The following is a 13726-nucleotide window of genomic DNA, read 5'->3' as shown; positions in this document are numbered from 1 at the left end:
GGAATTCAGGGAGGGGAACAGCATTGGGGAATCAGGGAAGGGGAACAGACACGTTGCTGTCCTTTTGTTCTTCAGTCTAGTTGTGGAGGACATCGCTTCACTGGCCCATGTTGGTATTGTGATCATTGCGCTCTTCCCAGGTGAGGCAGTCACTTGCCGGCCATTGGACGGCCACTCACGGCAGCTCTTGGCAGCTCATGGCGGCTCTTGGCAGCTCATGCTGGCTCCCAGCAGCTCACGGTAGCTTACAGGAGCCCACTGCAGCTCCACTGCAGCCTACACGGTGGCCTGCGGCTCACGGCAGCCCAACTCCAGGTCGAGCTGTTGTTCACCATCTTAGCTGTAGAGGGCATTGTCACTGGTCCTCATGTGGGGCCCCAAACTGCTGCTCAGAGCTGGCGTCCCAAACCAACTCTGAGCAAGCGCGCCACTCGGCTGGCCCACCAATATCATTTTTGTCAAAGATAAATGACATATCGGTGTTCACACTTGTTTCTCTGTGTCACAATCATCATCAGCAACAGAAAACAAAAAAGGTGGGGATATTTTCCAAATTATCTTAATCAGGCAGAAAAAGTTTTGATGAATTTTTTGGTGGTAAACTATACATCATGCAAAATTTACCATTTTAACCATTTTTAAGTGGTTAAATGGCATTAAGTGGTACTCAATGGCATTAAGTACATTCATACTGTTGTGCAACCATCACCACCGTTCATCTCCAGAACTTTTTCATCTTCTCAAACTGAAACTTTGCCCCCACCAAACACGCACTCCCCTTTTGTGCTTCCCCACCCTCTGGCAGCCACCTTTCTACTTTCTGCTGCTATAAATTAGACTACTCTAGGTATCTCATATATGTGGAACACAGTATTTGTCTTTTTGTAACTGGCTTATTTCACCTAGCAAAATGTCTTCAAGGTTCACTTTGATGAATTCTTTATATTAACATTTATTGATAACTCACGTCCTAGAGCTGTGCTAAAGGTTTCACATGTATTGTTTCATATAACAAATTGTGAGGTAGGAGTTTGTTCTGGGGCCATTTAACCGGCAGTGAAACCAAACTTAAGAAGGTTAAGTCAGTTGAAATCCATGGAGCTACCAAGTGCAGGCCTAGCCTGGAACCGACCCTGCCCGCCTCCTCACGGCCACACCACCTCTGTGACTGTCTGGGAGCCTTCCTGCAGCCCTTCACCTTGCTTTGGCTCAGTTCAAAGCTGCCTGGTAACAGCAAGATTACAGGAGTTCCAACTCCCAATTTGCCTCAAACTGCAGATGTATATGTAGGAAGGCAATATGTCTATTTGGCATCTTATTGAGAAAACACTTCTGCATAAGCTCCATTCATGAAAAGTTAATGGCTTCAGTGGAAGGAAGCAGGCACATGAAATGTTTCAACCAAAAAATGAAATAAAAATTTGCTGGCACCTATTTAAGATTTTTCTCCAGATACTGCTAAAAGTCTTTGATCATAAAAAAAATTTATAATGAAGTCAACTATAATATATTCAGCAGTCAGAACATAAGAACCATATCTTATATGGTTAAGCACAAATTATGAGGCTACATCTATATATAAATTGACTTTTAAAAACCCAGCTCTTTTTTTTTTCTTTTTTGGTATATAGTTCATATACCATCCAATTCACCTATTTGTAGTGTACAATTCAATACCTTAGCTTTCTGCGTGGATGAAAATTGCCTTACCTTCTGACCACTTTACATTACTTTGATTGATTTGATTGCTGGGAGTCAAACTGGAAAAGTTAAGCCCCACAATGTTTCTGCGTCATAGGCTGCTGTTTTAGTTTCATATTAGTATTTTGTCTGTGTGTGTGTTGTTTCTATTTCTGTGACTACTTAATTTCTTAACCTTTTGTGTCTTCAAGGTTCTCGTGTTGTAGGTTATCTGGAGTTGCATTATTGTATGATAGATGCAACAAAATAAAAGGAGGTTAGCCTTTCAGTCATGCCAGAAATGCAGGGAGGTCAGTGGGCAGGCCCTTCCCATCATGTGTATCAGCATTTTTTTCCACTTGCAAATTCAGATGTCTATCTCCTACTGCTCTTAGAAGGACTGAGAATCCCCAGGCTCCAAGCCCCAGGCTGGAGCGCCTTTGAGGGTGGGGAGACCCTCAGCATGCAGAGATAAGAGAAGGAAATGGGGGGGGGGTGCAAAAGTGGTGGGGGACAAGAGCAGCACAGCCAGGAGCCCCATCTTCCTCGGCTCCTGCTCCAGCTTCTTCCCCCACTCACCGAGAGCCTGGGAGTAAGGCTGGGAGCCTGGGCTGACCACACTTTCCCTTCCCCCACAGGCGTCCTCTGCCATGGTGGGTGCTGCAGGGTCAGCTCTAGAATGAACCGAGGCTGAGGGTGGTGGTGGAGGGAGAAGGCGATGACATGGCTGTTGGGCTGTTAATTGGGTCTGCGGGAAAACCTGCAGGGACAAGGAAAAGACCGTGGGACTGGTGGCAGAAGGGAAAAAAAGAAAATTCCGTGGTTTGTCCAATGAGGGACTGTACGTAGAAAATGTTGTATTAGCCAACACATGTGTAGTGCTGTGTGGAGGGGCCATTTCAAGTGCTTCGGTGTATTAATTCATTCTGAATCTTTGCAAACACCTCATGATGTAAATATTATTATGATCCCCATTTTACAGACAAGGAAACTGAGGTATAGAAAATTTCAATAACTTGCGGAATGTCAGATGGTAGGTGGCACAGTCACGATCAAGACTCTCCTTGGGCCATGCTCTCTGCCCTGGGCTCCAGGCCCAAAGCTGCATGCACACTGCAGGAGCCCATGTTTTCACATATACGTAGGTATATGGTAATTTGAGTGTTGATCTTATGCAGCTTCCTACATATTTGAAGACAAGGCAGGTAATGGGGGTACTTCTGGCACCAGATTCATCCCCTTTTGAAAAGCAATTTTCATCAGCTTCTTTTCAAGGGAGGAGGTCTCGGCCCATCCTTCAGTAATGACCTTGGCCCAGGGAGTCAGGGTGAGAACTGGGCTGGGACATGTTCACAGAGTTAGGACAAAACTGTCACCTGCCTCTCACAGATCACAGGAACAAATGTGATCGATTGATGAATGCTAACAAGGTTGCTCTCGCATTAATTTTGGATTCAGATGGAAGCAAAAGTGTAGCTACTATTTTGGAAATATATTTGTGTTTTTAGTTCTAAAGGGAAATAGCAACAATATCTTTCTTTAGTCTCAAATTCTGACCCCTTTTTTCTTTTACTTTATCTGCCACAGTATTTTTGTTTTGAGAATACATGAAAAATATTAGAGTGAAAAACATAATCTGTGTGGTCACTTGGGGAACCAATTCACCCCACATGGGGCTCATGGCTGCCCACCCTGGGCACAGTTCTAGGTACCCAGGAAGCAGAAGCAAACAACACACACCATCTCCAGGTTCATGGAACTAGTCGGGGCTGTGAGATGATATGCAAATAAGTCAACACAATAAGATTTCAGATAGGCATAGGTATATTGAGGAAGAAAATAGCAGTTGTGTTTGAGAGAAAACAGAACAGGCAGAATCATTCCCTACACACTGCACACTGTTTAATGAGCATGTATTAAGTACCTAAAATGAGTTACGCATTTGAGATATGAAAACATACTATCTGTCCTCCACAGCAGCAACAAGAGGTGGGGAAGAAAATTCCAAGCGGGTTGACTTGTGACCTGTCTTTGTGTTATCGAGGAAAACTTCCCTGGGATAATGTTGACATTAACATGTTGACACTAAAACTATAATGTGGCTTAAATGCTGACAGTGTAATATAGCCCCCAGTGGATTTGATTGTGGGCACAGTTTGATTGGAAGTGTTTAGCACGCAGAGACCTCCCCTGCCTGGACTAGAACCATAAGCCTGTGTTTGCTCATTATTACACAAGGACTCTGGGTGTGCTTCTCCCAGAGGCATGAAGACATGCCCAGCTGGTGTTGCATAAAAAGCAAGCTTGTGCATTCAGCAAATATAACCTGGTGAACAGAGCCCGTGTCACCCACTCACCCAGAGGGGAGTCGACGTCCTGCTGCTTCTCAAGCCATGGACATTGAGAAGGTCAATTCCATGGACTTCGGGGAATTTGTGGATGTGTTTGGGAATGTCATTGAGAGATGTCCTCTAATAGCAGCGGCTGTTTGGTCCCAGCGCCCATTCTCTGACTTGGAAGACTTAGAGAAGCACTTTTATGCCTTTATTGATGCTCTTCCTCCATCAGGTAAGGCTTCAGTAGTAGACACTGAGATTCTCCATAGAGGGCTTTCAAATATTCTTTTTTTTTTAAAAGATTTTATTGGGGAATTGGGGGAGGGGAATAGTGTTGGGGAATTGGGGAAGGGGACCAGCCAAATTGTTGTTCTTCAATCTTAGTTGTGGAGGGCGCCAGTCACCATCTGGCTTCCCGTTGGCAGCTCGTGGCCTCCAAGTTCAAGGTGCTGTGTTCAATATTAGTTGCAGGTGGGTGTAGCCACCATCCCATGCAGGAGTTGAACCAACAGCCTTGTTGTTAAGAGCGCACGCTGTATCCACTGAGCCATCCAGGTGGCAGCTCAGCTCAAGGTGTCGTGTTCAGTCTTAGTTGCAGGCGGGCGTAGCCCACCATTAAACAGGCAATCGTGTTGTTACACCAGCTGAGCCATCCTGCCACTTGTTGGCAGCTCAGCGACAGCTCAGCTCGGGTGCAGCGTCACTGGCCCATGTGGGAATCAAACCGGTGGCCCTGTTGCTCAGAGCTTGTGCTCTTAAGCCAACTCTTAACCAACTGAGCCACTCGGTCAGCCCTCAAATATTCTTATCAAAACATTTTTCCATAGTTTAGCCTCGTTGTTTATAATTGATATATTTATTTAGTTATTTTGATTGTAAGGTTTGCTAAGTTTCCTCAAACTCAAGCACTTGCAAGGTGGTAAGCCAAAAGTAAAATGAAAGAATGGATATTGGCTCAGGCAATGTGGCTGTTAAATATTAAAGCTGTGAGGTCACGAGGGCCTCAGGGGAGTACAGAGGCCAAAGGTCAGGCTGACAGCCAACCCTCTCTCAGCTGGGAATGTCCTCACTTTGGGAATGTCCTATATGCAAGAGAGGAAACAGCTCAGTATCAGACTATCTTAGGAGCCCAGGGGAAAAAGCAAATGGCTGATATTTTGACCAGAAAGGGCCAGTTTGGACCAGGCTGCTAAAGAAAGTAAATTCATTCAGATCAGCTTGGGGGTAGGGGTGGGGTTCAGAGGGAAAAGACTAAAATCTGAATGAATTCCTCTGGAGAAAGGGAAAGAAACTGTGGGTCTCCTCTGGGTATGGAGAGAAGAGGAGACACTTCCGGGTGAGGGGCGGGAAGAAGCAGAGATGAAGGTTTCGGTGAACCCCAAGTGGTGCAGAATGACACACAGCCACACCAGGATTTAGAGGTCGAGGTTAGCAGTGGAGGCTATCCTCATCCCCTTCAGTGAAGCCTGGATGGAGCTGAAGGGACTCTGGACCAGGGGTGAAGGCTGCCTTCCCCAGCCTTCCACAGTGATGTGGGGCGGGGCGGGAGACCTTCGCTCTTCTCTCTTCCATAACGAGGCCAACAGACAGGGTGTAGCCTACCAGTCAGGGCTTTGACATCAGATGGCTTCCCATTGTCAGGTGACTGTCTCCCAAGTAGGGAACTCGTTTTAATTTATTTCAGGCACTTTTAGGAAGCATGGAGGATAGTGCTATAATGTAAAGTCACGCTGACAAATGTTGGGGCCATGTAGACACCCACCTCTCAGGGCCTCTGCACAGCTGCACCCCCTCCTCCACCCCCTCCCACCACTGGGCTCAGGCATGGCAGGGAGCTGATGGGGGAGCTGATGGACACTGGAGCCTCACAGGAACGGTCAGCCCAGCTTGCCGAGTGAAGCGACTCCAGCTTGCCAGCCAAAGCCTACAGAGCAAGCGGGAAAGAGCAGGAGGCCGTGGGAGCCCACGTTCAAAATGTCTGGCAGGAAAATGGACGAGGCCAAATCCAAGTCTTCTAAGCCAGAAGGGAAATGACGTTTAAAGGGTGTGAACGTCTTATGAATGACATTTTTTTTTCTGTCAGGAAAAATAAGGACAAAAATCCTGTGACCTGTCTCAATACCCAAAGGGGTAGTGGGGCTGGGCAGCAAATGTATTGAGAGAGAAAGCTATGATGGCATCAATAATTTAAATCTAGTATTCATTGGTTGATATAGTTATGCAACATTTATTTGGGGTTCACTTTGTACCAGAAGCTTAAATAATAAAATAAAATGTTCCCAATTTCTGTCTTTCCCACCAGCAGTCACCTTGGCCAGTGTGACCAAAAGCTCTGATTAAGGTTAGTTAAAGTCTAGTTAAGAGGCCTGTCTGCTGGTGGAGCCTGCTTCTCAGCCCTGTGCTGGTGTCCACACTTCTCTTAGACAGGCAGCTGGGGGGCAGAGTCTCAATGCTGTCTGGGATACCCTGGAACTAATCACCTTAATTACATTAGGTGGGTGACGTTAGCAAAGTAATAATAATAACAACAATAGCTAAAATGTATTCAGCCCTTACTATCAGTGTGTTTCAGGCACTTTTCCAAATACTTTGCATTTGTTAACTCATTGAATCCTCATATTAATCTTATAAAACAAGTATTATTATTATAATCCCCAATTTTCAGATGAGAAAACTGAGGCACAGAGAGGTTAAGTAACTTGATCAAGGGGCACACAGCTAGAAAGTGGCAGAATTGGGATTCAAACTCTGATAGTCAACCCAACAGCTTTAGAAAGATTTTCCAGAGAATCAGAAACAAAATCTAGAAACAGTTTCTAGAGGTTTGATTTATCCATTCACTAATTTATTCAATTAAAATGAATGCTTGACATCTCAGATCCCATTTTGGTTGTTTAAATAATCAAATTAAATGGGATTTATTGCATAGTCTACCTTTACTCCTTGAATAGTAAGGAACAAATTGGGTGTAATAGTCTTTGTATCCTAAAACCAAAAGGGATTTTTAAAGAGACGTGCAGCATATGGTAATCTGCCTGGTCAAAATTTGTTTTAAGTGATGTAAGAAAACTACCATTAACAGGAAACTGAAAATCCTGTTTGTAGCATAAACCAAGGTTGACAATCTATTGACAATCCGTTTAAGTTATGTTATGATGGTGATTAGCCAGTAGGTGGCAGTCCAGGATTAAAATTCAGCTCCAGTACGACTTGGCAAAGTACCCTTTCAGGGGGATCAGTTCCTGCTTCCCAGGGGATTGGCAACAGTAAAAGGGAAGAAGGTTGAAACACACACATGCATGCACGCGCGCACACACACACACACACACACACACACACACACAGCCAATGGTGAACTAATTCAGTACTGACTTGTGTTAAATACCAAAGAACAACAAAACTGTCAGAATAGAGTTAATCGTGCATCTCTTTCTGGCATTTCGGAATTGCAACAATGCCATAACTTGTTATTTAATACTTATTTCAAAACATAGTCATTGGATTAATGAAGGAGTTAGATACTAATAAATCCCTTGCATGCAGGCTATAAGGTATTTAGATGAGGCTATTAGAATGCATTCCATCAAAAAATATATAACACTCCTTCCTGAGGGTGATGTGTTGGTAGATAAATATTTATTGAGTGCCCACAATGCCCCAGGAATTGTCCCAGGTACTGGGGATAGAGCAGTGACCAAGACATGTCCCTGCCTTCAGTGACTTTACACTCTAGCAAAGAGAGACAGGATTAACATAAATATATAAGATAATTTCAGATTCTAGAAACTACTAGAAGAAAATGTGTAATATTGTAGAAAATATGTGATAAAAGAGGTCTTTTTTAGGAAGTGACACTTAAGTTTAAAACCGAAGATAAGAAGGAAACAGCCAAAGATCTAGGAGGCCACTCTAAGAAAAGGAAAGTAAGACTTTTGACATTTTGGGGGCACAGAAAGACCAAGGTGGCTGGAGAGTAGTGACGAGTGGAGGGGTATGAGGAGAGAAGTCAGGTGAGGGGCTGCTGTGGTAGTAACAGGAGAGGTACTGGTTGTAGGGACTGGGGCTGGGCCAGGAGATGCCGAGATGTGGCTGGGTTTTTGGAATAGATTTTAGAGCCTGAGCCAACCGATTTGGGGGATGGGTTTGTTGAGGAACGCAGGACAGAAACTAAGACAAGTGAAGGATAACTGCTAAGTGTTTAGTCTGAGCACCTGGGTGGGTGGTGACCCTGCTTTCTACACTGGAAGACTTTAGATTGAGAGGTCAGGATGGAGAATGGGACTTTGTTAATGTGAGATGCCTGCTAATCACCCAGACAAAACCACTGCGTGTTCAGGTGGGCCATAACAAGGGAACTCAGTGGAAAGCTGTGGGCCAGACTAGATCTGGGTGTCATCGAAGAGCTGATGGCATTCAAAGCCATGGTACTAGATGAGAACACTTAGGGCATCCATATAACCACAGGAGGGAAATGTGAGTACTGAGCTCTGGGTACTTCAGTGTTAGAGACCACGCAGAGCAAGAACCAGGGGTGAAAGTAGGCAAGTGATGGTGTTCTTTCAAGAAGGTGAGAGGGCTAGCTATGTGACATGCTCCCAAGAGGTGGACAGAGAAGAGGACAGCGCTGGTTATGGGCTAGGACAAGATGTCCATCATCTGGGGCCCTGATGAGTGCAGATTGGTGGGTGGGTGGGGCTGAAAGCTTGGCAGAGAGAGCTAGGAATGGGAGGGGAGGAAGTGGAGAAACACAGACAACTCCTTTGAGATGCTGTAAGGAGGAGCAGAGACATATGGAGAACCTGGAGAACAACAGGGACTCAAGGGAAGGATTTAATTTTGTTTATGAGACAAGTGATTCTAAGGCATATTTGTGTGTTGATGATAAGGCAGTGGGTTGTGGGGGAGAAACTGATGTTTGAAATTGCAGCCTTTGAGATGGAAAGAGGGAGGGGCTAGCTTCAAGCACACCAGTGGAGAGGTTGGTCTTCAACAGAAAAGACAATGATGCATTGTACCAGGAGGGAGCACACACTAGTTGGCACAGGTGTAGGGCCACTGGTGGGTTAGAATGGGGTTCTAAGCCAATTATCTGCTCTTCAGTGGTCACCATTGCTTCCCCTGTTCTCCTATTGGAACAAGGAGTGTCAGCTCCGTGCCAGGAATTCTCCTAGGTGCAAAGACTCACGACTTGTGGCTGCAACAATCAATACATATCCACACCTACATCTCGAACCGTGATACGCCAGTGCATAGGCAGTAAGTCTAAGATTTTAGGAAAGACTGAAGAACAAGCAGGATTGAAATGGCCCTGCAAATCATGGGACATTCCACAGACCTGGCCAGCTAGCACTTGGGCCTTCCAGGTGGGAGGCCCCACAGGACAGAGGCAGGGAAGTTGGAAGTAACCCCCTCTCTGGGGTTTAAGGCCAGGATAGGGAGTGCCTACCTGCAGCACTGGAGGGGTACCTGGAGCTCTGCTGAAGGAGGGGAGGGGGAAGAAAGGGAGGGCTGGGTCAGTACTATCCTGGGCAGCACTCAAGGGCTCAGTGGCTTGAGGCAATAACAAGGAAGGATGGGGCTGGACAGCACCTTTTTATCTGCAGCTGAGGTGTCTGTATGTGTAAATTCCAGTTCCTCTTTTGTTGTCTCCTTTCTTCTTCCCTTTGCTCTGCCCCTTTTCTGGGCCTCTTTTCTACTGCAAACAGCGGAAAACACATCCCAACAATCCTAGGCAAACATTAACCCCAGGCGATGTTTTCGAGAGAGGAGACAAACCCAGGGGAGTGAGAAGCGAGGTGTAAGGACAAGAAGGAAAGGGGCAGGTGGAGCATGCGTGGGATGATGAGGAGATCCCGTAGACGGCAGTAAGGGGACAGGACAGGCCCCCACACTCGGCTCCAACTGATAACTACTGTCCCTAAGCTCAAACTGGGTCTCCTGAAAGTAAGAAATAGGGGGAAGGGAAGCAGAGAGACAGGTGGGTCCTGTGAGAAGTCTGGGGCTCAGCCTCCTTGCCTAGAGCCTGCTTTGAAAATCAGAATATGCAAGCAGGCAGCACTGGGCCCAGTCCTGGCAGGTGGGGACCTGCTGAGCCGCCCAGGACTCGAAGTTCCCCCCACCTCAGCCAGGTCATGTGCGGGTCCCAGGGCTGTGTGGGTTCACAGCAGGTCAAACAGCCACATGGCACAGCCAACCCAGGCCCAGGGCTGGGGTCCCCTATGTAGGAATCTAACACTTACATTTTCACACCACCCGCAGGGGACTGGCCAGCCTCAGGAATCAGGAAATAACCACCTCATGTTTGCAGGGCCCAAGGGACAGGGCCCAAGAGAGGGGTTCTAAAACAGTGGTTGTACAGACATGGAATTACTGGTGACATGAGTTTCGTTTTAAACCCCCATTAACCTTGCAGAACCAGCCAGTGCCCAGGAAACGGCCATGATTTGGAGTCCAGGGGCCAGGCCTGGTCAGCTACCGGCTTAGTGACCTTGGGCAGGTCACTTAACCCTTTCTGAGCTTCCACTGAATCCTCTCTTAAATGCAGGTGTTCCCCCCCCCAATTCTTCCCACCTCTCAGGATGCTGGTCCATGAGTTAGATGGTACATTCCCAATCATCCTTTAGTTGGGCAGAAACGATAAGATTTCAGTAAGGGGAGGTTTACACATAATGAAAGGGGGTTTTTAATGACCCTCTTTCCAATAGAGCACCCTGCCTATTCCCAGTGCCAGAGCCAGACACTTCCAGTTGTGCCTCAGTCAGCTACACTGAGTTGACTGAGAACAGTGGCTGTTGATTGAACGTTTGCTCACGTTAGGCACTATTTTAGGTAGATGAGTTGTCTCTATCCTCAGGACTACTCAGCAAGTTCGGTGTCATTACCCTCATTGTACAGATGACAGCTCCCTCTCACCAAGTCTAAAATCTCACCCAGCCCAGAGTATTCCAATTCTCTCTCTAGAGAGCTGAACGGAAGGACTGGCCAGGCCTCAGGGAAAGCCCTGGATTAGGACTTTGAATCCCAGGAATCACACCAGGGGTTCTAATTTTAGGCTTAGGCCTAGGGGATTATGAGAAGCTATTTTCAAGAGAAAAAACAAACAAACAAAAACCGTTATTCTCCGTGGTCTCTTTGGGAGCCATGGGCAGAGATGGGGACTGAGCCTCAGACAGGGTGGGTGGTGAGTGGGTGCTAAAAGGAGAAAACCACTTTCGTTCAAAGGGCTGTGGAGTTCTGGCTGGAAATTTGCAGTCAATCATCTGGAGGGCTCTTTGGACGCCTGACTCCAGAAGGGTCACAAAATCCTGGGCATTTATTCGCCAAGCCCCATGGATGTTACCCCCATGGACCCTCCCTGCCCTTCTGCTTTGGAACCGAACGAACCCCATTCCGTGGCCTTTGCAGGAAGTCCCCAGGCCCTTGAGTCCGGCCCTCTGCGACATCAAAGCCCCCCTGAAAGCAAAGGGCTTTGAAAAGATACGAAAAGCTTGGGCTCCTTATCGCGTACCTGCTCCCGCCCCAGCAAGTCATAAATTCCGAGTCTTTTCGGCCTCTCCCCTCCACTCTTCTTGCCCCAAGGTCTCAAAGGACAAACCTGTCACTTCCCGCCCCGCCCCTGAATTCTGGCTGAGGCCGAAAGCAGCGGGGACAGAGGGGCACAAGCTTCGGGGCATATTTGAGGGGCGGGTGCAGTGGGCGCCCTGCACCTCCAGGACACTCCTCGTTGACCCTCATCACCTCCTGGGGACCTCGCTTCCCTCCCGAAGCCCGTGCTCCCTGTCCGCGGCGCGGTAACGCGCTCCTGCCGCTTGTCTGTGCTTCTCCGCAGGCCAAGAGGGCATCCTGCGCTGCCACCCGGACCTGGCGGGCCGCGAGTTGCAGCAGGGCACGCTGACTGCCGAGTCGCAGCGCGAGCAGAGCGGCGCGGGCCTGACGAGCCTGGGCGCCGACGAGCGGCTCCGGCTGGAGGAGCTCAACGCGCAGTACCGCGCGCGTTTCGGCTTCCCCTTCGTGCTCGCCGCGCGCCTCAGCCACCGGGCGGCCGTACCGCGCGAGCTGGCGCGCCGGTTGCACTGCTCGCCGGCGCAGGAGCTGCGCATCGCCCTGGGCGAGGTGAAGAAGATCGCCCGCCTGCGGCTTGCCGACCTCCTCGGCGTCGACCCCTCCCGACTTTAGCGGCCGCGCGCGCTGGGGATCCGGGACGCACGTCGGGACGCGCGGGGACCGCGACCCTGCACTGTGCGCTCTGGGCGGGAGGCTGACGCAGCCCTGGGCCGGCGTCCACACGCGCGCACAGAGAAAGGGGAGAATTGAGGCAATCATAGAATAATGAGCCACCACCACCACCCACACACACACACACACCACCACCACCCCAAACACGCGCCCGCGCGCCCGCATGCACGCTTTGTCAAAATATCTATATAGTTTCGTGCTGTGCCCCGATTCGCCCAGTTCACTGCTTCGATTCTTCACTCCTTTTGCGGTCGGTTGACACCGCCAGCCTTTGTGGATTTCAAAGCGTTTATCCAGCTTTGGCTCCCCACCCTCGACTGCTAAGCCGGAGCTGCCAAGCAAAACTGATGGAAAAGGAATCTTTTATTTCACAGCGGTTTGTCTGTTTGTTTTTTCTTCTCCCACTTCATTTGCTGCACCAACATTTACATGTGAGCGGAAGCGGCTTTCTCACTCTGGGGCACCGACGGGAGCCCGAGCAAGGAAAGCAAGCGCTGGGCTCTGCCTGTGGCGCCAGGGACGTCACATCTGGGGATGGTGGGCAGGAGAGAGTCCTGCGATGGGACACCGTGGGGCAGGCGGCTTAACTGCTACGGTCGCTCTGAAGAGGGGGGTGGGAGTAGGAGCGTCGCCAGGCTGGACTGGCGGCCTCCCGTCTCTCTCGGAGGTGGGCCCAGGACAGTTGGCTTGTCAGAACTTCAGACTACTCAGGAAACCCATCGGTCAGTAAAGAAATAAAAATATAATAATCATGATCTAATAACATTCATTGAGTTGTGCTGGATATTGTGGGCCCCGGGATGAAGATGAGACCCCATAGCGCTGATAAAGCAGGTAGTGGAGGAAAATCGGTGCCCATAGAAATCTTTCTGGCCCGAGTAGGACGTCTCTGGGGACCCTGTCAATCCTCCGTAGCCCCAGCCAACTGGGCAGCTCCCTGCACTGGCCGCCAGAATGTCCACTCCTGCAGGAGCAGCCCACCACACTCTCTCTCTCAGCCACACACACTGGAAAGTCTAACAGACCCCAACAAATACTTCTTAGGCTCCTGTTGGCAGAGGAGAAACAAGCCCTGTGCACCCTCAACACAGCCAGGGTAAGAAGTGAGGCCAGGGCTGCCCCTTTCCAGGAAGACAAGAACCTGCAGTGTGACCATCTTGTCTGGCTTAGCAGCAGCAGCAACAGCAACAAGAAAACCTTTTTTCCATAAAAAGCTATGTGACCGCACTCTTGGTTGGGGGCTGAATTCAACAAAAAGCAGCAGCTCTGGAAGCACCCAGAATTTTAATGGGGGAACCTCATCTTACAGGCGTTTCCTGTAAGTGGGAAGGGTAAGGGCCAGAAACTGGTGAGATGAGTAGGAAAGTGAGCTGTGGCCACCAGCGTCTTTGAGATGGGGCTTGTGCCAGATGCCTTCTTCTCTGGGTGAAGGCAGGCAGGTGCAAGCCACCGAGGGAACTGGCTGACTCAGTTTC

General features: G+C 48.7%; 1 protein-coding gene across 1 annotated transcript; it reads left to right on the top strand.

The window, feature by feature from the left end:
- The first annotated feature begins 3959 nt into the window (after positions 1-3959).
- Positions 3960-12999, top strand: URAD (ureidoimidazoline (2-oxo-4-hydroxy-4-carboxy-5-) decarboxylase). Its single transcript, XM_019666044.1, has 2 exons — positions 3960-4248; positions 11845-12999. The coding sequence occupies exons 1-2, from the start codon at positions 4074-4076 to the stop codon at positions 12189-12191; spliced, it is 522 nt and encodes a 173-aa protein (XP_019521589.1). The 5' UTR covers positions 3960-4073; the 3' UTR covers positions 12192-12999.
- Positions 13000-13726: the final 727 nt, after the last annotated feature.

Source organism: Hipposideros armiger, unplaced genomic scaffold (assembly GCF_001890085.2).
Source record: "Hipposideros armiger isolate ML-2016 unplaced genomic scaffold, ASM189008v1 scaffold_459, whole genome shotgun sequence".
NCBI classification, from domain to species: domain Eukaryota; kingdom Metazoa; phylum Chordata; class Mammalia; order Chiroptera; family Hipposideridae; genus Hipposideros; species Hipposideros armiger.
This window is presented reverse-complemented; position numbering and strand designations above follow the sequence as displayed.